This window comes from Apium graveolens, chromosome 2 (genome assembly GCF_009905375.1).
Source record: "Apium graveolens cultivar Ventura chromosome 2, ASM990537v1, whole genome shotgun sequence".
Taxonomy (NCBI): Eukaryota; Viridiplantae; Streptophyta; class Magnoliopsida; order Apiales; family Apiaceae; genus Apium; species Apium graveolens.
The window spans coordinates 319,798,816-319,823,568 of NC_133648.1; the positions used below are offsets into that span (position 1 = coordinate 319,798,816).

A 24,753-nucleotide genomic window follows, 5' to 3' on the forward strand; every position below is an offset into this window, starting at 1 on the left:
AATTTATAATAAGCAAAATAGTCACACATGAAAAAGGAAAGATAGAATAAATCGACAAAGGAGGAAAATTTACTCCGATTCCACTTGTTCGAGGGAAATCAGTGCAGGAACTGCAACTAATCCTCAATATATCACTTCCCGTATCGATTTGCACATTATACTGCTTGGGTGGAGAACCTAATCTTAGTTTGGTATAGTACAACCTACAATCAACAAATCATTCACTTACCAATCAACAAACTCTAGCTAGTATTAAACCAAACAATATTACATCCAGTAAGGTCAACTAAGTCAACCACAAATTTCACATACTTGTATCCATATTAATATTACACAGTTTTTTCTCCAATATTGAGTATGGATGTATTATGGATATTTTCACATACTTGTATCCATATTGATATTTTAATTTAAACTGAGCCATATTTCACGAAATTCGAACAAGAAACTGAGTAAATTTGACAGAAATAGAGTTTTCGGTAAATTCTCGAAGGGGTTAGTACACAGTTTTTTCTCCAATATTGAGTCGAGATGTATTATGTATATTTTCACATATTTGTATATATATTGATATTTTAATTTGAACTGAGTCATATTTCACGAAATTCGGAAAAGAAACTGAGTAAATCTGACGAAAATATAGTTTTCGATGAATTCTTAAAGGGGTTGGGAAATGGAAAACTAGATTGTTCCAACAGATCCGGAGCCAAAGATGCATGCGAAACAGCTCCATAATCCAAAGGTAAGTATTCCCGGAATTTTAGTAAAATATTAGCATGCGCATTATTAAAGGAAATGTGGACAGTGCCATATCTGGAGGAATGTTACATGACAGCATAATTTTTTTTCTTCTACATAGCAGCCTTGCACATGTTACTATACATGTATGCAAGAGTTGCTCTACCCCAACTGTATGTACGGTGAATACAATCTGCGGTTAATACATGCAATTGAAACAGTGTGTGTGAATAACAGTGCGCGAGTATAACTGTGAAAAATAGAAAATAAACGAAAGAGATAAGGATATAAGAGAGTTCTCGAGTCCAGTTGAAAAGAACTATCTCCTTAAATCTATTTCGCCTCTCACCGTATGTGCGAGCCGACAGCCTCCCAGGATAAAACGAGAAGACGGTGTCGTTATACAAACAGCACCTTCGACGAGCTAGAACAGAGCAAGAAACTATCACCGAGTAGAGGGAGAGAAGGATAGGGTTTGTGTTTAGAGACGGTTGTGTGTGGTATTGTATGAGATGATCTACCCTAATCCCTATAACGATATTATATATAGACTCTGGATGACTTGTGTGCTACTCTTTACAATTAATTAAATGCATTAATTAATTGTCGATTAATAAATCAAATCCGTAATTGAATCAAATTTATTATTTTGTCAAATCAAATTATATTAATTATCCGTATCAAAACTGGAATAATTATTTGAGCCCAAGCCCAGTGGAAATAAAATTAGCGAAACTAGTTTATGATTATACGGGCCCATTTTCTGCTACATTCGTGTCCGCACATCGCACGCGCGGGCAAGCCCGAAGGCTTCGCAAGCCTCGGATTACCCCTCGAAATCCCATAATTTGTACCCCCATGCGCGCGCACGTAGGAGATGGAGCAACACCTTACTAACACTTTTAAACACTACTAAAGTGTTGTGCTATATAAAGCAATGGAAACCCCTTTTCCATTTCAATGTGGGATACAAGTTTTCACATCTACATTTCCACCTTCAAGGGACCAACTTTGTATGATCGTATCTCATTCATCCCTTAACCACTTTGAGTGTTTCAAAGTGCCTCGGAAAGCTCTCACGGAGGAGAACATACTCCAAACGTCACCCACTCAAGAATGGATCAAAATGACTTAACAATGTGGGGCTCAATACCCACATTTTCCAATAATCCCCCACATAGATGAGATTGATATTTCAGTAGCACACACCAGACAGACACGGAGTTTGACTTGGTGATAGTTTCTTCGATCAGATATAGCATACGATAGGTAGAGAATGCTCCTTGAACCTTCGCTCGACTAAGCATACCGACTTTACTGGTAGACAGTAGACGTGCTTGTCCTTGAATTGTTCGACCGTTTGTGTAAACGATGATATACTTATCACTATATCGTTTCTGACTCGTTCAGCTCTCATGATTATGTCCATTTTGGCCATGGAACATCGTCCTGGTTCTGCAGGAGTTTCCAAAGAATTGTGCCTCGTAATTCTCCTTTGAAGCGGCCCCACTTCTCTCCCACATAGGTGATCTTTATCTTATAGAGTAACCCGCGTTTACTCAACTGAATTCCATGCGTTCACTCCTGAACTCCATGTATTCATCAAAGATCATTAAAAGCTCAAAGCTTAACCTCGTACCTTACGGGTCTCACTGTTTCCTCATCATAGGAACAGGCCAGGGGTTACCCCACAGTGATTTGGTCATCATGATTTAGTTGTCCCATTGAACCAAGTTCTTGGGATCTCCAGCCAGCAATGGTTGGGTGTCCACCATGATGTCGTTAAGCAATAGGCTTAAGGCCCATCCCTCTCGATGATTTCTCAACCACTTCTCTTGATAACCCTTTGGTTAGTGGATCCGCGATATTATCTTTTGACGGTATATAGTCAATAGTGATAATTCCGGTTGAGATCAATTGTCTAATGGAACTATGTCGTCATCGTATATGACGAGACTTTCCATTATACATCATACTTTGTACTCTGCCAATAGCGGATTGACTATCACAGTGAATCCCTATTGCAGTTACAGGCTTTGGCCATCTTGGAATATCCTCCAGAAACTGACATAGATATTCAGCCTCTTCGGCGCATTTATATAGTGCCACAAACTCAGCTTCCATCGTGGAATGAATTATCACCGTTTATTTTGAGGATTTCCATGATATTGCCGCTCCAGCTAATGTAAACTCATAGCCATTCGTAGACTTAAGTGCTTTCTTGCTAGATATCCAATTTGCGTCAGTATATCCTTCTAATACTGGTGGGTATCTGCCATAGTGTAGTCCATAGTCTCGAGTTCCCCTCAAGTACCTTAGTACCCTTATGATCGCTTTCCAGTGATCAGCTCCCGGATTACTCGTAAACCTACTCAACTTGCTAATTGAGTATGCAATGTCTGGTCTTGTACAGCTCATGAGGTACATCAGACTACCAATTATCCTCGAGTATTCCAATTGGGAAACCGATACACCTTTATTCTTGAATAGGTGCAAAGTCATATCCACATGTGTCCTAGCTTTCTCAAAGTCATCCTTAAGAAACTTCTCAAGGATCTTGTCAACATAATGTGGTTGACTTAATGCGAGACCCTCTGATGTTCTAGAAATTTGAATTCCCAGAATTACATTTCTTAGTCCCATGTCTTTCATGTCGAATCTTGATTTCAACATGTCCTTGGTAGATTTGACCACTTTATCATTGCTTCCGGAAATAAGTAGATCATCTACATACAGTGTCATTATGACATAGCCACTCTCGTTATCCTTGTAATAGGCACAGCTATCACATTCATTGATTTTGAAGCCATTGGCCAGCACGACCTCATCAATTTTTTTATGCCATTTCATAGGCGCTTGCTTCAAACCATACAATGATTTCACCAATCTACAAACTTTCCTTTCTTGTCCTGGGACAAAAAACCCTTCGGGTTGTTCCATATAGATTTCCTCATCTATGTCTCCATTTAGGAAAGCTGTTTTCACATCCATTTGATGTACAGTTAGATTACGCATAGCAGCAATAGAAAATATCATCCTTATGGACGTTATTCTCGTTACAGGAGAATATGTATCAAATTAATCAAGGCCTTTTTATTGCTTGTATCCTTTAATCACAAGTCTGGCCTTATACTTATCAATAGTGCCATCAGTTTTCAACTTCTTCTTGAAAACCCACTTGCTACCTAATGGTTTGCAAGTCCACTAGTTCCCAAGTATGATTCTACATAATTGAATCAACTTCATTCTTGATGGCCTCTTTCCACATAGGCCCATCAGGTGAGGTAACTGCCTCCTTATAGGTTTTTGGGTCACCTTCTTCGAGCAAATAGGTCATAAAATCAGACCCATAGGATTTCTCCGTTCGTTGTCTTTTGCTCCTTCTCACTGCCCCCACATTTCCATCTTTACTTTCGTCACTCTCATTATCATCATCTACAGACTTATGAGATCTTTTAGACGTCGTAGGTTGTTGGTTTCCTGGATTTCAGGGAAACATTGTCTTAAAGAATGAGGCATTCCTTGATTCCATAATGGTATTCTTTTGAATATCAGGAATCTTGGATTCATGAACAAGAAACCGAAATGCAGTACTGTGTGGAGGATATCCGATGAAGATACAATCCACAGTCTTAGGACCTATCTTCACCTTCTTCGGTGTAGGGATCAGTACCTTTGCAAGGCACCCCCACACTTTCAGGTGTTGGTAACTTGGTTTCTTTTTCTTCCACATTTCATAAGGACTTACATCCTTATTCTTGCGCATCGTAATATTTAAAATATTATTTGCGCTTAAGATGGCTTCTCCCCACATCGATTGTGGAAGCCCAAAGCTTAACAACATCGCATTCATCATCTCTTTTAGACTGCGATTCTTCCTTTCAGCCACACCATTTGACTGAGGGGAGTATGGTGCAGTGACCTCATGGATTATACCAGGTTGTGAACAGAATTCCTCAAACGGTTCAACATATTCACCTCCACGATCACTTCGTATCGTTTTGATTTTCTCAGTTTGTTGTGTCTCAACTTCTTTTTTATTCGGAAGCTTTGAGGCTAGAGAAAATCATCTTGTCTGAGCAAACATGCCTAGTAGCACCAGTATCAATCCACCATTCACGTGGATTAGAACCGACCAGGTTCACTTCAGAGACTGTAGCACAGAGGTCTATATCACCCATCTCCTTGGAGATATTATCTACCATGTTTGCTTCTTTCTTCTTGTTGGGCTTCTTGGGCTTCTTGCAGTCAGAAGACCTATGACCAACTTTATCACAGTTGTAGCACTTCCCTTGAAATTTTGACTTCGAAATCCCTCCCTTGGGTGCCAGCTTTGCCCCTTTACCAGAATTAGTCTTCTTGGGCTTGGAGCTTTGAGCAAGCTCCGCCATGTTTGCCTTCTCAGTGGCAGCATTAACTTTCTTCTCGGACCCTCTGTTGTCTTCTTCAATACGAAGTCTAACAATAAGATCCTCCATAGACATCTCCTTTCGCTTGTGCTTAAGGTAGTTCTTGAAATCTTTCCATCCAGGTGGAAGCTTTTCAATAACAGCAGTGACTTGGAAAGACTCACTTATGACCATTCCCTCAGCATGAATGTCATGAATGATCACCTGCAGTTCCTGCACCTGACTGACCAAAGTCTTAGAGTCTGCCATCTTATAATCAAGAAAGCGGCCAACAATCCACTTCTTTGTCCCAGTGTCCTCGATTTTGTACTTATGGTCAAGTGACTCCCATAAGGCCTTAGCTGTTGGCTTCGTGCTGTACACGTTATACAACAAGTTAGACAAACAATTTAGCACATAATTCCGACAGATGTAGTCGGAGTGCTTCCAAGCATCAGCAGCATACACAGTCTGCATGTTACTCTCAGCAGTGAGCAACGGTGGTTCTTCCTTAAGGAAGCGATCCATATGCAACGTGGTCAGATAAAAGTGCATATTTTGTTGCCAACGTTTGAAGTTCAATCCGTTAAACTTCTCAGGTTTTTTAGCATGTACACCACGAACTTTGTATGATTGTATCTCATTCATCCCTTAACCATTTTGAGTGTTTCAAAGTGCCTCGGAAAACTCTCACGGAGGAGAACATACTCCAAACGTCACCCACTCAAGAACGGCTCAAAATGACTTGACAATGTGTGGCTCAATACCCACATTTTCCAACATGCACTAACCTTCGTAGGATCACGTGCATAATCAAGAGGTGTGTCTGGATCATGTTTCCCGATAGATGATAGAACAAAAACCCTAATGTGGTAACTACGGTTGTATTACCGAAGTCACCCGCATCAAGAAGTGCACCAACAAGATCTTGGGCAATATGTCATAGCTCCTCAATTGAACATGTTATAGGATGATAACCAGCTAGGACATGAAATGCGTGTGTCTCGGGCCGCCATCTATCGAGAAAAGATGTGATCAAACCAGCGTCGTGCTTAAAATGATCAATGCAGATACACTTCCAAAAAGTCGGAGAATGTAAGAGAGTTAACGGTTCTTGCAAGAACTTGCGACAAGTCCCGTTTGTGTCGTCTTTTGAATTGTATTAACCTTTATCTTCTAAGTACTGTTTTACATTATAATTCTCTATAGCTGTAGATATTAACGGAAATTAGACAGATCTAATTTGTATTGATCATCGTCTATTATAATTTCCTTAACAACTTTGTACACCCACTTATCTAAGAGATAAGTATCTGAGCTAAAAGAAATAAGAGTGCAAACTATAGTTAGATTATATACAGTAATAGTATTATTTAGCTGGTAAACCTCAAATATATACACGCTTTTCGCACTTTTAATTATTTGATATTTCATGTCAATTATATTTTGGTCTTTTCAGGTTAAAACTTTGTTTCAATATAGATTCAATAACTGCGGTGATGTATGAAGCAATTATAGAAATGCCACAGTATACAGAAGTTGGATGACTTAGATTAGAAATTACAAAGAACCCGTTTAGGTTTTCTTAAAAAATATAATTTTACTTAAAATTGAAAATTATAATATAAGTGATATTAACATCATAACTTATAAATTATTTATGTGCTGGGATAATTTTGCTTAAAAGTTATAAATTATTACTTATAAGTGATTTGGGCGTTTGGATAATTTTACTTAAAAATTGGTGATGTGTTTGGTTTAAAGTAACTTTTAAGTTATCATTTTCCTAAAAAAAAATCAAAATCCTAATAAAATAAGTTAATACATGAATATAAAATTCAAAAGACAAAATTTATAACAAAAATGTTGAAATATAAATTGCTAAAAACAAATAATTATAGTCAAAATCACAACATCGCAACATTTAACTTAATGTAAACGCAATGAATTGAGAACGAAATGTGGGCTGAAATGGGAAAGTAAACATGACTGTTCTGGGCGGTTCTTAAGCTAAATCTGAAACAAATGATATATAATTAAGATCTTATTTACATACACGACCAGTACAAACTGATCATAAATTTATCTCTGACATACAAACTATATCTACAACTTCATTACACTTTTACAGTACTCCAATGACACAATAAAACCATTGAGCCCTTCATATGCGAGCAAGGTACACTTTACTTGAAGCTGAGAAGTGGAAACTTTCTGTGACTCTCGGGTAGAATAAGTAGTAATACTAGACTTAACAAGCAAATATAAAATCATTCTTTTATTATAAACATAATATTTCGATATAAAATGAAGCTTATTGTGGAGATGTATAATAAGATGCTTAGACTCAGACACATTTAGAGAAAATGGGGAAATGTAGGTAGAACCGATTGTGTTCTGAGTGAATTGAAGACTGACATTTGACTCGATACCTATTCGATTAGAATTATAGAAGTTGAATACATCAACAGAAAATGAGATGTTATAAGAAAGAATTGTTAGAAAATTAGGATTTTAGAGCTTAATTTAATTATGTTCTTGATGTTAATCCTAAAATCTAATGATTGGAAATTGTTCAATGATATTTGAACTTAAATTTTCATGTATGGTTTTAAGAATTTTCTTAATGAAATCCATATGAAATGAGAGATGAAAGTAGCTTGGAAAAGCTTGGAAAATTTGAGAATGTTTGTCCCACATTGAAATAAATAAAGGGGGTTGTGTGCTTTATATGGTATTACCCACATGAGTAGTATACAACTACTAAGGTGTGTGATGGTCCATTGTGTTGTTGTGTGCTTCACGCGCGCCCCGCACCGCACCGCACCGGACCGGGTCGAAGGGCGATTTGGGCGAATGTCTCGGCGTCTCGCGTACGCGAGGCGACCTGGGCGAGGATTTTAATTATTTGAGGATTTATATATTGAACCTGCAAATAACACTTAAGAACTGATGAATAAAATCAGAACTTAACAAATTCTGATATCAGAATCAGAACTTAAGTACTGATGAGTCGAATCAGAACTTAAGTACTGATGAGTCAAATCAGAATTTAACTTAAGTTCTGATAATAATGTGGGTGTTAATGTGAAAAGCTGTTACAAATAATTTAAATTCAAAAGCTGTTCAGTTTTGATTTTTTCATTTATGAATTCAAAATCTGATCAGTTTTGATTTTTTCATTAATGGAGCAGTTTAATTCAGACATTAAGTGTGTGGACAGTTTCATTTTTCCTCTCCTATAAATAGAGGCTAAACTGAATGAATACTATACACTACATTCTCATCTCTTCTCTTCAACCTCTCTGCATTTCTCTCCCATAAGTCCTGAAGTGCTGATTTTTTCCGGCAACTGAGGTGCTGGTCGAAGTGGAGGTTTTGTTGCTGCTGTTAACATAAACTCCGAGCTGTTTTATCCTGGTGGAGATATTGCGCACATCCCAAACGCAGCAGGTAGGGGGCAATAATCTCTTCAAGAGCAGCCAGGACTTCGAGCAAGGCCTGGTGACTCAGCTGTAATCATTTTCTTGGCGTTTTGTATCTGTAAACCTTTATTTCAGTCACTGTTGAAAGCTATGGTTTTGGGTACATCTTTCTTTCTCTCAACGTTATTTCAGTTACTGATTTTATTTACCTGCATGTTTTGTTTTGTTAACTGTGGTCTTGGCCTAAACTTGTTAAATTCTTTATACACTTGCCTCTATGTTGCTTTACTTGTTAGTGAGTTTCTCAACAAGAATGTCATCTCGAAGATCAAACTGAGAGACATTAAAATTGGACACTAGAGTTTCCACTGAACTCGAGTTTGAATGATGATGCATTGCTAAATAGATGCTAAGACTCGGTACCAACACAAGCAAAGCAATTGAAATAATTACTACAGGCTTGCGTTGGTGAACATAACAGTAGTATAAGACACTGAATAACACATATATAAGGAAATAGGGGGAAAAGACTCTGATCAGAAGAAGTATCAGTACCAGCAGCATTAGTTACTTGTTGCGGCTGCTGCTGCTGCTGCTGTCGTGGAATATTTGTGTTTGTTTCTTCTTCGATTTCGTTTCGTGCAGTGGGGGTGATCTCCACTGCAGTGGGGGTGATCTCCGGTGCAGTTGCCACTTCAGTAGGTTGTTCAACATGTACTGTTCTCCATACCAAAGATCTGTCATATACAACAATAATATAATAAAATTAGAAAAAAATGAAATGCAGACAGTTTTATTAACGGCTAAATAATATGGCTAATACATGAACATGTAGCCTATAAAATATGTGAAGAACTCGCGCATCTCAGGAAACATCTGAAAAATAACATTAATTTATTATTATTTAAACAATAATGGTTAAGTATTTATTTCTCTTATTCATAATAATAATTACATAACAATGGCCGCAAACTTATTGTACACTATTATTACATTACAGGGTGAGCAGTTGGACTTGGACTCTAGATTGAGAGGCAGAACCAAAATCATAACGTATATAAAGATCAGAATAAAATAAGCTAAAACAAGCTAAAATAAGGTACATGCATGTTTGTAATAAGTAAGAATGAATGACAAAGCAAGAAATGAAAGCCAATAGGTACCTTTAGAGCTGCTGCAGATTAAATTTGGAAGGGGAGAGAGAGGGAGAGAGAGAGGGAGAGAGAGATGAGGGTCTAGGGAGAGAGACAGAGAGATGAGTCAGAGAGAGAGATAGAGAGAGAGAGAGAGAGAGATGAGGGTCTAGGGAGAGAGAGAGAGATGAGGGTCGAGGGAGAGAGAGATGAGTCAGAGAGAGAGGGTGCACAGCTTGGCGACGGAGCTAACTGCTGATATTTATACACGCATATACTATTAACAGCACATACTTTAATCTTAACAATATAATTAAAAGTTGAATAATGCTGCAGAACAAATTTGGAAGGGGATGGAGAGAGAGAGAGAGAGAGATGAGTCAGAGAGAGAGAAGGTGCACAGCTTGTCGACTGAGCTAGCTGCTGATATTTATACACACACATATACCATTAACCGCACATACTTTAAGCTTAACAAAATAATCAGTACTAATACATACTGAGCATATGGAATTATGTTGGTTTTAAAGTGAAAGTGCAGAAACAATACAGTTTAATTATCTGCAATGGAAAACTTCTCTTCTCTTTTATTGCATAAAGAAACGATTACATATATAACTATTGAGAACTAGAAACCTACAAACCAGGAGAACATTCCCTGGTTTTTCTGTCCATCATCAACTACACTCCTAAACACACTCAACTTCCTAAAGACCAGTTCCTAATCCAACGTACACTTAGCTGTTGGTTTATTCAAACACAAAACAAATAAAACACATATATGTTTAGATTAAAATAAATCCCAACATACTCCCCCTTAATCTAAACATCTTCAAGTTTCCTGACTCCAAGCAGACTCCGCATCTTTTCGAATTTTGCTGCAGCCAATGCCTTGGTCAGAATATCGGCCCTTTGCTCATTCGTGTTAATATGCTTAATAATAACCAAACCCTGCTCAACACAATTACGAATGAAATGGTATCTCAGATCAATATGTTTGCTCCTTCCGTGGAAAACAGGATTGCGTGCCAAGTCTACAGCAGATCTATTGTCGATGTACAACACAACTGGACCTGTTTTGACATCAGTAATGTGACTAAGGACTCGTTGCAACCACACGGCTTGACATGCTGCAGCAGTGGCTGCCATAAACTCCGCCTCACAAGACGACAGAGCAACACACCTTTGCTTTTATGAGACCCAAGTGATCAAATTTTCATCCAAGTAAAATGCCATACCACCCGTGTTCTTCCTATCGTCCAAGCTTCCAGCTAGATCACTATCTGAGAATCCTGACAGAATATAATTCCCTCGCCCTTTTGTATAAACCAGCCCGTATGTCAGAGTTCCCTTTACATAACGACAAATACGTTTTACTGCATTTAGGTGTAATTCCGTGGGTCGTTCCATATACCGACTAACCATTCCCACAGCATACGCTATGTCTGGTCGTGTATGGACTAAGTAGCGTAAACCACCCACTATACTCTTGTAATAGGTTGAGTTTACTGGACTACCTGTTTCGTCTGCATACAACTGCAACTTGTGCTCCATCGGATACTTAACAGAGTTACAGTCTCCCATTCCTGCTCGTTCCAGTACTTTCATGGCATAACTCGATTGCTTAATCTCGATGAAATCAGGACCTTGAAAGACCTCCAGTCCCAGATAATAAGACAACTTGCCAAGGTCAGACATGTCGAATTCACGACTCATCTCCCCCTTGAATTTGACAATGTCTGACAATTTTGAGCCCGTAATGATCAAGTCATCCACATAAACACCAACAAGCAAACAGTCTTGACCAGTACGTTTAGTGTAAACGGCATGCTCAAATGGGCACTTTGTAAAACCCAAATGCATTAAACACTGATTTAATCTAGAGTACCATGCCCTAGGTGCTTGACGTAAACCGTAAAGAGCTTTCAGAAGGCGATACACCTGATGCTCGGAACCTTGCTTCACATAACCTTTGGGTTGAGAGACATAAACTTCTTATACACCTCAACAAAATGGTCAAGACAGATAATTAAACTGTATTGTTTCTGCACTTTCACTTTAAAACCAACATCTGGTAAAAACTTCTCTTCTCTTTTATTGCAGATAATTAAACTTCTTTTATGCTCTGATACCAGATGTTGGTTTTAAAGTGAAAGTGCAGAAACAATACAGTTTAATTATCTGCAATGGAAAACTTCTCTTCTCTTTTATTGCATAAAGAAACGATTACATATATAACTATTGAGAACTAGAAACCTACAAACCAGGAGAACATTCCCTGGTTTTTCTGTCCATCATCAACTACACTCCTAAACACACTCAACTTCCTAAAGACCAGTTCCTAATCCAACGTACACTTAGCTGTTGGTTTATTCAAACACAAAACAAATAAAACACATATATGTTTAGATTAAAATAAATCCCAACATAAGATGTTGGTTTTAAAGTGAAAGTGCAGAAACAATACAGTTTAATTATCTGCAATGGAAAACTTCTCTTCTCTTTTATTGCATAAAGAAACGATTACATATATAACTATTGAGAACTAGAAACCTACAAACCAGGAGAACATTCCCTGGTTTTTCTGTCCATCATCAACTACACTCCTAAACACACTCAACTTCCTAAAGACCAGTTCCTAATCCAACGTACACTTAGCTGTTGGTTTATTCAAACACAAAACAAATAAAACACATATATGTTTAGATTAAAATAAATCCCAACATACTCCCCCTTAATCTAAACATCTTCAAGTTTCCTGACTCCAAGCAGACTCCGCATCTTTTCGAATTTTGCTGCAGCCAATGCCTTGGTCAGAATATCGGCCCTTTGCTCATTCGTGTTAATATGCTTAATAATAACCAAACCCTGCTCAACACAATTACGAATGAAATGGTATCTCAGATCAATATGTTTGCTCCTTCCGTGGAAAACAGGATTGCGTGCCAAGTCTACAGCAGATCTATTGTCGATGTACAACACAACTGGACCTGTTTTGACATCAGTAATGTGACTAAGGACTCGTTGCAACCACACGGCTTGACATGCTGCAGCAGTGGCTGCCATAAACTCCGCCTCACAAGACGACAGAGCAACACACCTTTGCTTTTGTGAGACCCAAGTGATCAAATTTTCATCCAAGTAAAATGCCATACCACCCGTGCTCTTCCTATCGTCCAAGCTTCCAGCTAGATCACTATCTGAGAATCCTGACAGAATATAATTCCCTCGCCCTTTTGTATAAACCAGCCCGTATGTCAGAGTTCCCTTTACATAACGACAAATACGTTTTACTGCATTTAGGTGTAATTCCGTGGGTCGTTCCATATACCGACTAACCATTCCCACAGCATACGCTATGTCTGGTCGTGTATGGACTAAGTAGCGTAAACCACCCACTATACTCTTGTAATAGGTTGAGTTTACTGGACTACCTGTTTCGTCTGCATACAACTGCAACTTGTGCTCCATCGGATACTTAACAGAGTTACAGTCTCCCATTCCTGCTCGTTCCAGTACTTTCATGGCATAACTCGATTGCTTAATCTCGATGAAATCAGGACCTTGAAAGACCTCCAGTCCCAGATAATAAGACAACTTGCCAAGGTCAGACATGTCGAATTCACGACTCATCTCCCCCTTGAATTTGACAATGTCTGACAATTTTGAGCCCGTAATGATCAAGTCATCCACATAAACACCAACAAGCAAACAGTCTTGACCAGTACGTTTAGTGTAAACGGCATGCTCAAATGGGCACTTTGTAAAACCCAAATGCATTAAACACTGATTTAATCTAGAGTACCATGCCCTAGGTGCTTGACGTAAACCGTAAAGAGCTTTCAGAAGGCGATACACCTGATGCTCGGAACCTTGCTTCACATAACCTTTGGGTTGAGAGACATAAACTTCTTCTAAGAGTACACCATTTAGAAAAGCAGATTTAACATCGAGATGGTGAACTTCCCAAGCGTTTTTAGCTGCTAATGCCAATAATAACCGAACGGTTTCCAATCGAGTGACCGGGGCAAACACTTCATCAAAATCGACTCCTTGTTTCTGAACATAACCCTTTGCTACCAACCGAGCTTTATGCTTTGTCACTTCCCCATTTTGATCCTTCTTTAATTTAAAAATCCACTTCAGATCGATTGCTTTATGTCCCGCTGGTAAGTTGGTGAGTTTCCAGGTGTTATTTTTTTCAAGGGAACTGATTTCCTTGTCCATGGCATCCTTCCACACATGTTCCTTGACTGCTTGTTCAAAACAAACGGGTTCATCAATTCCCATCAACAGAAGTTCTTCCTCGAGCTCGATGGCAGTCGTGGTACTGTAAATATCACGGAGGGGACGAAATCGTCGTGGCGTTGTGCTGTCATCATATGTATCTCTTATGTCTGCATTATCTCTCATACTAGTTTCTTGGACTGGTGTGGCTTGCGTTGGTGGCTCAGTCATAGCAGTTTCTAAGGGCTCGTCTCCTGTTTCTGTTGCAAAACCATCCAGGACGAATGTCTGAGTTGTTGCAGTCATGTCTGATGCCCAGTCCCAACTGTCATGCTCATTGAAAACTACATCTCGACTGATATGCACACTCCGTGAGACGGGATCATAAAGACGGTATGCCTTGGTGCCAGGCTCGCGACCAAGGTGAATCACTAATTTACTTCTAGCATCAAGTTTCGTTGTGTGGGTAGTGGGAATCTTCATATAAGCAGTACATCCAAAAACTTTCAGATTCTCGACACTTGGTTTTCGATTGTACCATGCCTCATGTGGGGTGATGGTAGACATTGAACGTGTGGGTAATTTATTCAGAATATGGACTGCATGACGCACCGCTTCTCCCCAATAATACGATGGCATCTTTCGTTCAGACAAGAGACTCCTGGCCATGGCCACCACTGTTCGATTACGGCGCTCTACAACACCATTTTGTTGAGGTGTATAGGGCGCCGTATAGTGCCTGGTTATACCCTGTCCTTCACAAAAATTCTGAAATTTTCTCGAGCAAAATTCCCCTCCTCGATCAGTTCTCAAGACTTTTATGCTCCGTGTTGTCCCATTTTCAACTGCTAGTTTGAACGTTTTGAATTTACTTAAGGCCTCATCTTTTGTTTTAAGCATATATACCCACATCATCCTTGTAAAGTCATCAACAACTAACATAAAATAGCGATTACCCGCTGGTGTAGCAGGAGTAATAGGGCCGCATAGATCCATATGATTCAATTCTAAAGCACTTAAAGCAGAAAAATCAGATTTTGAGGGAAAAGACTTACGCGTCTGCTTCGACATAATGCAGCCATGACAATGTTCCTCTGGTTTTCTGATAACGGGCATCCCATATGCCATTCGATTCTTTGACATTAATTGCATGGCATGAAAATTTACGTGTCCGAGCCGTTGATGCCACAACCATGCTTCTTTTGCATCCTTTGTCAATAAACACTGCTGATGTGCCTCTTCAATGTGAATTTTGTATAATCGATTTCCAGATCGCTTAACCTGCATCAACATTCTCCCACAACTATCATAGACCCACAAATTTTCACCGTCTATAACCACTTTATTTCCTTCTTCTGAAAGTTGTCCAAGGCTTATGATATTACTCTGAAGTGTGGGAATAAAGTATACCCCCTGTAAAATTCTTGTTTCACCATTCTTGCACACAATTCGAATTGACCCCTTTCCTTCAATTTTCACCAATGATCCATCTCCAAATTTCACCTCGCCTTTCACCGTTCTGTCCAAATTTTCGAATTTTTCTCTATGTCCTGTCATGTGATTGCTAGCCCCGTTGTCGAGGTACCATGTGTTTTCCTCCACCTCTTTACTGTGGGTTACGCCCTTCTCCTCAGTGAAAGCTAGTATGCTGTTATCACACATAGCCATGAGCAATGCAGGCTCGTTGTCATTTGTCTGAGTCAGGTTTACCTCGCCCCTTTGTTGTCTTGATCTCACTGGTTTACGGCATTCTGCTGCGAAATGTCCGTAGCCACCACAGTTAAAGCACTTCACTTGGCTTCTATCTCGCACAATGCGATTATCTCGCACACGATAGTCCCTTCCACCTCCTGAAGAACTACCTTTACCAGACCGATTCAGCCATTCTTCTCTCGTCAACAAGAGCTTCTTGTCACCATTCTCTTTCTTCTGCCATTCCTCCTCAGTTAACATTAGAACATGTCCCTCGCTGCTGTCTGTTGAACCTTGTAATCGTTCTTCATGAGCCCGAAGCGATCCAACCACCTCTTCTACTGACATAGAATCCAAGTTCCCAAATTGTTCAATGGCTGAAGCAATTTGCAGGAACTTGGTTGGAACAGCTCTCAATAGTTTCTTCACTACTTGTCCTTCACCAATTTGTTCTCCCAATGCCCGGATGTTCGTTACCAGCCCATTGAGTCTCATGCAGAAATCCTCTATTTGCTCAGATTCTTTCATCTTTATTGCCTCAAACTCCGATCTGAGGGTCTGTGCTTTTGCTTGCTTCACCTTATCCGACCCCTGGTATAAAGTTTTGATCGCCTCCCAGGCTTGTTTAGATGTCTTTTTCTCTGCAAGTGCCAAGAGTACGTCATCTGGAATTCCCTGATAGATTAGAGCCATTGCCCGTTTGTCCATCTTCTCCTCAGGTGCAGCCTTAGGATCTTTAGGTTCAATTGCATCCCACACCCCATATGCTTGCATAAATACTTTCATCTTTTGAGCCCACACAGTGTGATTTGATTTTGTCAGCATTGGACAGCTTAGACTGAAAGAACTCTCTTTGCTTTTACTCGTCTCCATCTCTCTTCTTTACTGCATTTGGGTATAACCAGGCACTATACGGCGCCCTATACACCTCAACAAAATGGTGTTGTAGAGCGCCGTAATCGAACAGTGGTGGCCATGGCCAGGAGTCTCTTGTCTGAACGAAAGATGCCATCGTATTATTGGGGAGAAGCGGTGCGTCATGCAGTCCATATTCTGAATAAATTACCCACACGTTCAATGTCTACCATCACCCCACATGAGGCATGGTACAATCGAAAACCAAGTGTCGAGAATCTGAAAGTTTCATTGCAGATAATGAAACTGTATTGTTTCTTTATGCAATAAAAGAGAAGTTTTTACCAGATGTTGGTTTTAAAGTGAAAGTGCAGAAACAATACAGTTTAATTATCTGCAATGGAAAACTTCTCTTCTCTTTTATTGCATAAAGAAACGATTACATATATAACTATTGAGAACTAGAAACCTACAAACCAGGAGAACATTCCCTGGTTTTTCTGTCCATCATCAACTACACTCCTAAACACACTCAACTTCCTAAAGACCAGTTCCTAATCCAACGTACACTTAGTTGTTGGTTTATTCAAACACAAAACAAATAAAACACATATATGTTTAGATTAAAATAAATCCCAACAAATTAGACAAGCCCCAAATGTGCACGCATGAATGGCATGCTCCATCAATCTTTGCTAGTATTAATAACATGCATGCAGTTTCAGAAACTATGAAATATGTGCATATCCTATACAAATATAACTTGCCACCTTTGCTTTACATGCTTAGAAGTATTCTGCGTGCACAAGTGCTTTAGATTGACACGTAGAGCTGGCCAAATGGGTGGGTTTGAACCGCTCATTCGGGACCGGTTCGTACGGAAACCGTAAAAAATTCGGACCGAACCGGGCCGGTTCAAACCGCCCATATACTATTATCAACCTGTCATATATATATATATATATATATATATATATATATATATATATATATATATATTTTTAAAGAAATTTAACAAAGGACTCATCTTCTTTCTTTCATCTCTTTCTTTTTCTTTTCAAGGTAAAGAAAGGAGATTACTAAAACAATAAACCATTACTTATTAAAAGGGAATTTGTTAAATATATCCTAGCCCAAGTTAATAAGGCACATTACAAATATATCCTATTTTATTAGAAAACATTTATTATATCTTATGTTTACATTTTAACTCATGTATATTATATATGGTACCACAACTTTTAATTTTTATTAATTCGAAAAATTGAGAAAATTAATATATATATATATATATATACACACACAAGTATATAACCCGTGCGATACACGGTTATTTTTATCATTAAAAATTTTAAAATATAATTTTAATATATTGTTGTTGGGATTCGAATGTTATACCCCTAGTATAATAATTTTAAAATACACTACGGTTATTTTTTATAATTATATATTGTAAATTATAATTTTAATATATTGCTAGTAGAATTCGAACCTTGTACTTCTTTATTAATTTTAATTAAGATTATATCTAAAGGTTCTTATTAGTTTGATCTGACGGTTATGAATTGAGTAACCGAGAACCAAAAGGCAACAATCAACCGAACTTTTAATTTTTCGTCTTTAATAAAATAAAATAGTATAGATTTGATTTTGATGTATAAAGTTTTTAAATTTTCTTAAAAAAACATTAACATCTTATTATTGTATTTAAAATTTTATATGTATATACGGAAGTTGTCTATTTTTTAAATGGGGGTTTCTACCGATTGGTAAACTTGGCCCCACACTCCTTTTGAATCATATCTTGGGCGGTGTTCATATAAACACACTGTTTGGGAACAAAACTAGACTGTGACTTGTGTCAGGTCAATTCAGCTACGTTCGTTTATTACTCTCTTCATCCCTAAAAACATTTTCTATTTGTGTTGGACACGCCAAATGCACACTTTTGATCGTTAATATCTTTAAATTCGTATTAGTATTAAATATAAAAATTTTACTGTATTAACTGATAAATACGAATTCAACGAGATCACTCATGACTATATTTGATATTATAGATTAGACATAAATTTATAGTCAATCGCTTACCGTGAACAGTACCGAAAGTCAAAAGAGGAAACGTATATTGGGACGGAGGGAGTAAACACCGGTGATTGAACATGAAAATGTGTTCAGTAAAATAAATGACCACTAACTGAGTTTTACACTTCTTCCACTCGAACTCCGCTCGTAATAAGTACTTATTATAGGTACTTATTACAATACAACTTTTGACTTCAATAAAAAGCAAGTCGCAACAGTAATATTTACATCTTTGATTTTTCAGCAGCGGAACAAAATTAACTTCATAAAAATAAAAATAAAGTGACAGCACTTGACAGACAATAACTTTCTTCTTTTTGCTATATTTTTCAAAATTTAATCACCATTATACTACAGGGTTATACAGGGTATCTACAATGTAGGGAAATCAATTTTAAATCGCGGACCTCTTGCCGAGGAGGGAGCTGAATCTTTGTCGAAGTTCAAAGAAAAAAGAATGAGGACTTTTACCTGGTATCAAGTCTGGTCCAAGAGTTATATCTTATATGGCAGGAGAAATGGCTAGAATGCGAATAACCTAGAGGCCTGCGTTGGCTTTCAATCAATGGCCAAAGGCCAATGTCCTTTCTGCCATGTAAGAAGTTACCAAAATAGGAATCTGGTGTATAGAAATGTGAAGAAGAATCCGCAACTGCTTAAGTGTATCAAGTGCAATAGTGTAGTTCTTGAGGAGCTGCTGGAATGTAGTTGTCCTGCATTGACAAATTCATCCTTGCTAGATGTTATGGAGACATTCACAGACGAAGAACCTGAAGAACAGATGGTTGGTAATCATTTTAGGAATAATTGGGAGAGAAACTTGACCTACAGAAAAAGTGAATTTTTAGATTATGTTGTGGAGATAGAACTTACAATCATAATCTGCCCATCCGATTCGTTGGCGAGATAGATCATAGATGAATACCTTATCTTTAAGAACGAGATCTGCGTCAAAAAATGCTTGTTAGTCACTGACTTGTCGAGAATGTGAAACAAGGTAGATAAAATATGAAAGATTGTGTTTTAGGATAAATTATAAAATTCAAAATAAAAAATTAATAAGGAATTGTGGCAAAACAAATCAACAAGCTCTAATTCCAAGCACAACTGTACTATTGACATTGGAGCAAGTTGCTAAACATACAAGAACTTCAAACAATATTTCACCGTTAAATTAGTGTATTACCAACCTCCTAATATCGTCACTGCTTGATCTTGAGCTTTTTGAAAACCAATGCACCACAATGGAGCACCATCCTGCCAATTGCAAATGACATTGTATCAGCTAAACAAACAGCATGACATTGATTCACAAGCATAATTGTGTATATCACTAATAATTGTGTGAATTAATTGGACTGAGATCTGAAATTGAAAACTTACAACAAAGCCCGTGTCCATCAGGTAGTTCGTTGGTTTAAGTACAATAGACGCCCCTCCCTCAAAGTTAAAAGCAACAAGGGGAAAGACTTCATTTATGCTGGTTGACAAAACATATGTTAATATCAAGGCCTCAAAAGAACATTATGACCTAAACATATTACACCTCAAAATAAACTTCTTTAACAGTATTGTGCAAACCTGGAGGAGACTAAATAACATTGACTTCCTTTTGAAACCATCGGTGTTGCATATTGTGAAACACCAGCAGTTACCTTCATAATAAGCCGGAAACATAAACAACTTAAAATTTCTATCTTCAACATGAAAACTGTAAACTATTGACTAACAAATTAGAACAAGCTTGTATGAATAAAAAAGTTCTGATTAACTGCTCTTGGCCTCTTTCCTGCCCCTCACCGATGGTTGATTAGGGCGAGAAAGTAATTTCACGCAGAAATGCAAGTTTTCACAAAGAGCTTATTTAGGTTATGCCATACTTTATACTTATATCTAGGAATTACTTAACAAATATAATATGGAGGGGTATTTCAATTAGTAAGATTTGTATTTTTCTCATTTGTACCTACACCTTGAAACACTATTATAATTACAGTCCACTCATGTTACACTTGCTCATAGTCTCACAAGAACTCAATAGTCAACTTCAATTAAATTCCTCGTTTAAGTAATGTAATGGACTTCAATATAAACCCAAAAAAAGAACTTAGACAACTGTCTTTCCTTTTTCCAATTCAGTAAGTAATGACAGACTGAGTAATATTATAAATGCAGCAGGCAGGCAAGTCTGTTCACCCCCTCCCCTTCTCCAGATCTGATTTAGACTTATTAATGCACGTCACCAAGTCACCAATCTATTTCGTACAATGAATCTAAAGAAGTTGTAACTATCATAACTGAGTTTCCACGTCACCTATGTTAGTTAATTAATTTATTTAACTTATGTAATATTCTAAATATTAGCTGCTGGAAAACTACGTCATTTTAGTGAGAATACCTTGGATCATGTGCATAACGGTTTATAGAAGTCAACTGTTAGATCGATGACACGTGTTAAGTTAGTGAGCTGAGGATATAAGGAGAGATAGTGGGTAGAGAGGGGCTTATCCTGATTTGTGAACACTTTTCATTATTGTATTCCTTTTCCTGTTCTTCATTTCATATCAAGTTCAGTTTATTTCCTTTACTGAAATTTTGTTTTGCTTGTTTGTTTTCAATTTCGTTTCGTTTTCTCGTTACAAAAGTACTGGTTGGTTACAGAAGTTTGACACAAATTTAGAAGAAAAACTGAACTTTCATGGTTAAATAAATGCAGGTCACCAATCTATTTCATAAAAAATCTCAATAAAAGTTTATTACAGAAGTAAAGAAAAGCTGAACTTACAGTGTCAACAAAGGGATCATAAGCTTCTGCAACAAGGTATGTCAAAGTTGTTCCAGAATCTACGATAGTTCCTCGGTTACTTGATGTTGCAAATGCTACTGGATCAACAGACAGCAACTGCCCACCAACAGCAATACTTAGCAGATTCAAGTTATAATGAGGCCTGAAAGACATGAAAGTGAGACTAATTAAGGTACCTACCTCAGACATAGGAATACAGAGTGGCGGAATTAGCTAAACATGAATAATGTAACTGATATATTGCTCAAACTGGTGGTACCAGGGAGAGAGTAATTGCATATTTCTCTCAATCACAAACATTTAGGACTCCTAGTCATTAAGTCTCTTTGAAGTCACCGAGGAAACTTATAATGATTGGGTTTGCTTCACTGAAAATCTTCTCTACGACTATGACTATATATCCGTACAAACGTAATTTAGGGGAACTTAGGATTATGGATGAACTAAACCGTTTACGAGTCGATGATCATGATGTTTAGCATTTTAACCTGCATCATTAAGCTCACAAGTTTCTAAAAGTCGTAACTTCTATAGCAGTATAGCTTCATCAGATTTTTCACAGTCATGTATAGCTAAATGTCTATCCAATTGAGAACCTAAAGATCAAGCAAAGTATTTTATGCTTCGAAAGATACGTACTGTGATGGGACAAGTGGAGTATAAACGATTGTCGGATCCAAAATCTCACCAAGAACTAAAATGCCTCCACCCTTGCCCTCGCCTCTCAAGCAATGAGAAAACACCTTAGGAGTGATTCCAAGAGCTGACAATTGTGACATGACAGATAAATCCTGTTGACCAAATCCAATAATTCCATCAAGTGCTCGATCTGTTTTTGTCAAGTCCCCGGACTGATAAGAGCTACACCTGATTCAATCAACAAAGACAATCTTCAACCAAAAAAACCAAACATCTTCCGTCACTAGTTAAGTCGAGAGAAATTTACTATTCAAAAAAATAATTACAAAACTACATGAAGTATTCACATACGCTTACCCAAAAACTATTGGAGCAGAAGAGTTAGCAGTCACTGATGGTCCCAGAATTGTATCGAAGTAAAGCAGATCAGTAACATAATAACCAGTAGTCCCACTTCCATCCCCATACTCAAAAGAATAACCACACTGATTCCCTTGGGTGATGCAACCAGCAGCATTAGTTTTAACCATGGAGTTACATATAGGGTTCGAACATGAAACCAAGGAACCTGTCGATGAGCTTCCTATATCATATAAATTGAGCTCAACCTGATAATCAATCAGTACTGATAAGTGTGTAACTCTTGTAAATTTATAATAAGCAAAATAGTCACACATGAAAAAGAAAAGATAGAATAAATTGACAAAGGCGGAAAATTTACCCCGAGTCCACTTGTTTTAGGGCAATCAGTGCAGGAACTGCAACTAATCCACAATATATCACTTCCCGTATCGATTTGCACATTATACTCCTTAGGTGGAGAACCTAATCTTAGTTTGGTATAGTACAACCTACAATCAACAAACCATTCACTTACCAATCAACAAACACTAGCTAGTATTAAATCAAACAATATTACATCCAGTAAGGTCAACTAAGTCAACCGCAAATTACATAAATATTGCTCCATATCTCCCCAATTTTACACACACATAATGCATATACAAACAGCTTAAAATGTATGATTCAACAGAAAAAATAACAATAATTTACACATATACATGAATGTTCCTAGTCGGGGTCCATGACAGATAATTGTTCCAGCATACCTTACTCCGCGGAGAAATTATGTTGCAACGGGGACTTGGACCCGAAATTATGTTGCAACAATCATCTGTCACGACTCGAACTCGTATAAAAAATATTTATATTTGAATTAAAATTACCCGGCCACATAGACATCGGAGGCACCAAACACATCTAAATCAACAACACCTTGTAAGATTCTAGCATGTCTTGCTCTATCTCTACTTCTTAACACCTCTATCTCCACCGTCTCGTTCGCCGGAAAGGTTCTCTCTAGTGTTAATAATCTCGCCGGAGCTCCTCCTCCGTGAACTACCGCAGCAATCACAAAGATCAATAACACTAACACACCAGCCTTCGCCGCCATTTCAAATAATTAAATATCTGTTAATATGTATTTATAAGTATAATTAGATAAATAAATAAGTACATAAAGTAGTCTATGTGTGGATAGTTAAAGAAAGATGTAGAAGATTGAAGCCGTTGCTTTTCTGCATTGCTGCGTGAGAGAGAGAGAGAGAGAGAGATTAAAGTGGATGTCTGAGGGGGAGAGAGAGAGAAGGAAAGAAGGAGAGAGGGAGTGAGAGAAGGAGAGAGAGAGAGAGAGAGAGAGAGAGAGAGAGAGAGAGAGATTAAAGTGGATGTCTGAGGGAGAGAGAGAGAGAGAGAGAGAGGAGAGAGGGAGTGAGAGAGAGAGAGAAGAGACTAGAGAGAGTGGATATCTGAGAGAGAGAGATCAAAGTGGATGTGTGTGTGTGTGAGAGAGAGAGAGAGAGAGATTTTAGAGAGGGATTTGAGAGATGAAAGTGGAAGAGTGAATAGTTTAAGTAATAGAAAAAATGATAAAAATAGCCGATTTTTGAAAAAATTTAACAAAAATAGTCATTCTGAAAAAAATGACCAATTTTGGCCGATTGAATACTTCACTGTCAGTTGGGTATCCCAATTTGTATAAGATACTCCACTGGTAGTTGGATATTTCATATATGCGATACTCCACTGTCAGTTGGGTATCTTATATAAAATGAATACTCCACTAACAGTTGGGTATCCCATCGGCCAAAATTGACCAACTTTTCAGAAATTGGTTATTTTTATCAATTTTGTGTAAAAATAGGATAAATTTATTATTCACCCTAAGTAATATAAGTACACATGTGTCTGAATGATGACAGGGGATGTTAGTAAAGTACTAAAGTGTAAGTTACAAAGTTGTGATTAATCAACGTTCAAATTTTGATTAGTAATGGTGGTTAATTAAATTAAGTGAGTTTGGTTAGTAGTAACTTGTCGGCTTGGTGATGCGACGGACACGCCATGTCGGTGAAAGATGTGATGCAGGCTTAACTATTGAGAGTCTCATTATTATGCTTTTAACTTTTGGTTTTGTTCTTTATAATCCTAACCAACTGTATACTTAGCAGATTTGTTTATTAATTTTTAATTATTATTTTAGACGGTGTTCTAAAGATCGTTTGAGCCGGATAACTATTTAAAAATCGGAAATTAACTCATTTAAATTTAAGCCAGTATTTTAAGTATTTTAAGGTGTTCTGACCAGTTTACGCGCACCTCGACTAATGATGAAAAGAGCGGGCACAACATCTCACATTCGCGACCCCTACTTAAATCCGAGCATGAAATAGAACCTAGGATCTTGGAATGGTAACTAGGGTGTA

At 37.8% G+C, this 24,753-nt stretch overlaps 1 protein-coding gene across 3 annotated transcripts; it reads right to left on the bottom strand.

The window, feature by feature from the left end:
- Nucleotides 1-8,846: 8,846 nt before the first annotated feature.
- On the bottom strand, nt 8,847-23,873 carry LOC141709013 (aspartic proteinase 36). 3 transcript variants are annotated; one of them, XR_012569682.1, is made up of 12 exons: nt 23,215-23,873; nt 22,710-22,839; nt 22,346-22,596; nt 21,989-22,216; nt 21,329-21,491; nt 20,125-20,198; nt 19,927-20,023; nt 19,734-19,800; nt 19,417-19,488; nt 19,015-19,313; nt 9,375-9,427; nt 8,847-9,288 (listed from the first exon to the last, which is right to left on the bottom strand). XR_012569682.1 is itself a non-coding variant. In XM_074512895.1 (10 exons), the coding sequence occupies exons 1-10, from the start codon at nt 23,439-23,441 to the stop codon at nt 19,147-19,149; spliced, it is 1,476 nt and encodes a 491-aa protein (XP_074368996.1). In that variant the 5' UTR covers nt 23,442-23,873; the 3' UTR covers nt 18,836-19,146. The 3 variants fall into 3 exon arrangements, 1 of the variants encoding a protein (XP_074368996.1); XR_012569683.1 differs by lacking the exon at nt 9,375-9,427; XM_074512895.1 differs by lacking the exons at nt 8,847-9,288; nt 9,375-9,427 and having other exon boundaries at nt 18,836-19,313.
- Nucleotides 23,874-24,753: the final 880 nt, after the last annotated feature.

What these genes read in the sequence shown, in the direction of transcription:
- LOC141709013 (XM_074512895.1), bottom strand. Translation starts at nt 23,441, where the DNA reads ATGGCGGCGAAGGCTGGTGTGTTAGTGTTATTGATCTTTGTGATTGCT. An exon ending in ATGATCCCTTTGTTGACACT is followed by an intron (nt 20,199 to 21,328) that starts GTAAGTTCAGCT and finishes CTTATTATGAAG; the next exon opens with GTAACTGCTGGTGTTTCACA. An exon ending in CGGATGGGCAGATTATGATT is followed by an intron (nt 19,314 to 19,416) that starts GTAAGTTCTATC and finishes TCTGTTCTTCAG; the next exon opens with GTTCTTCGTCTGTGAATGTC.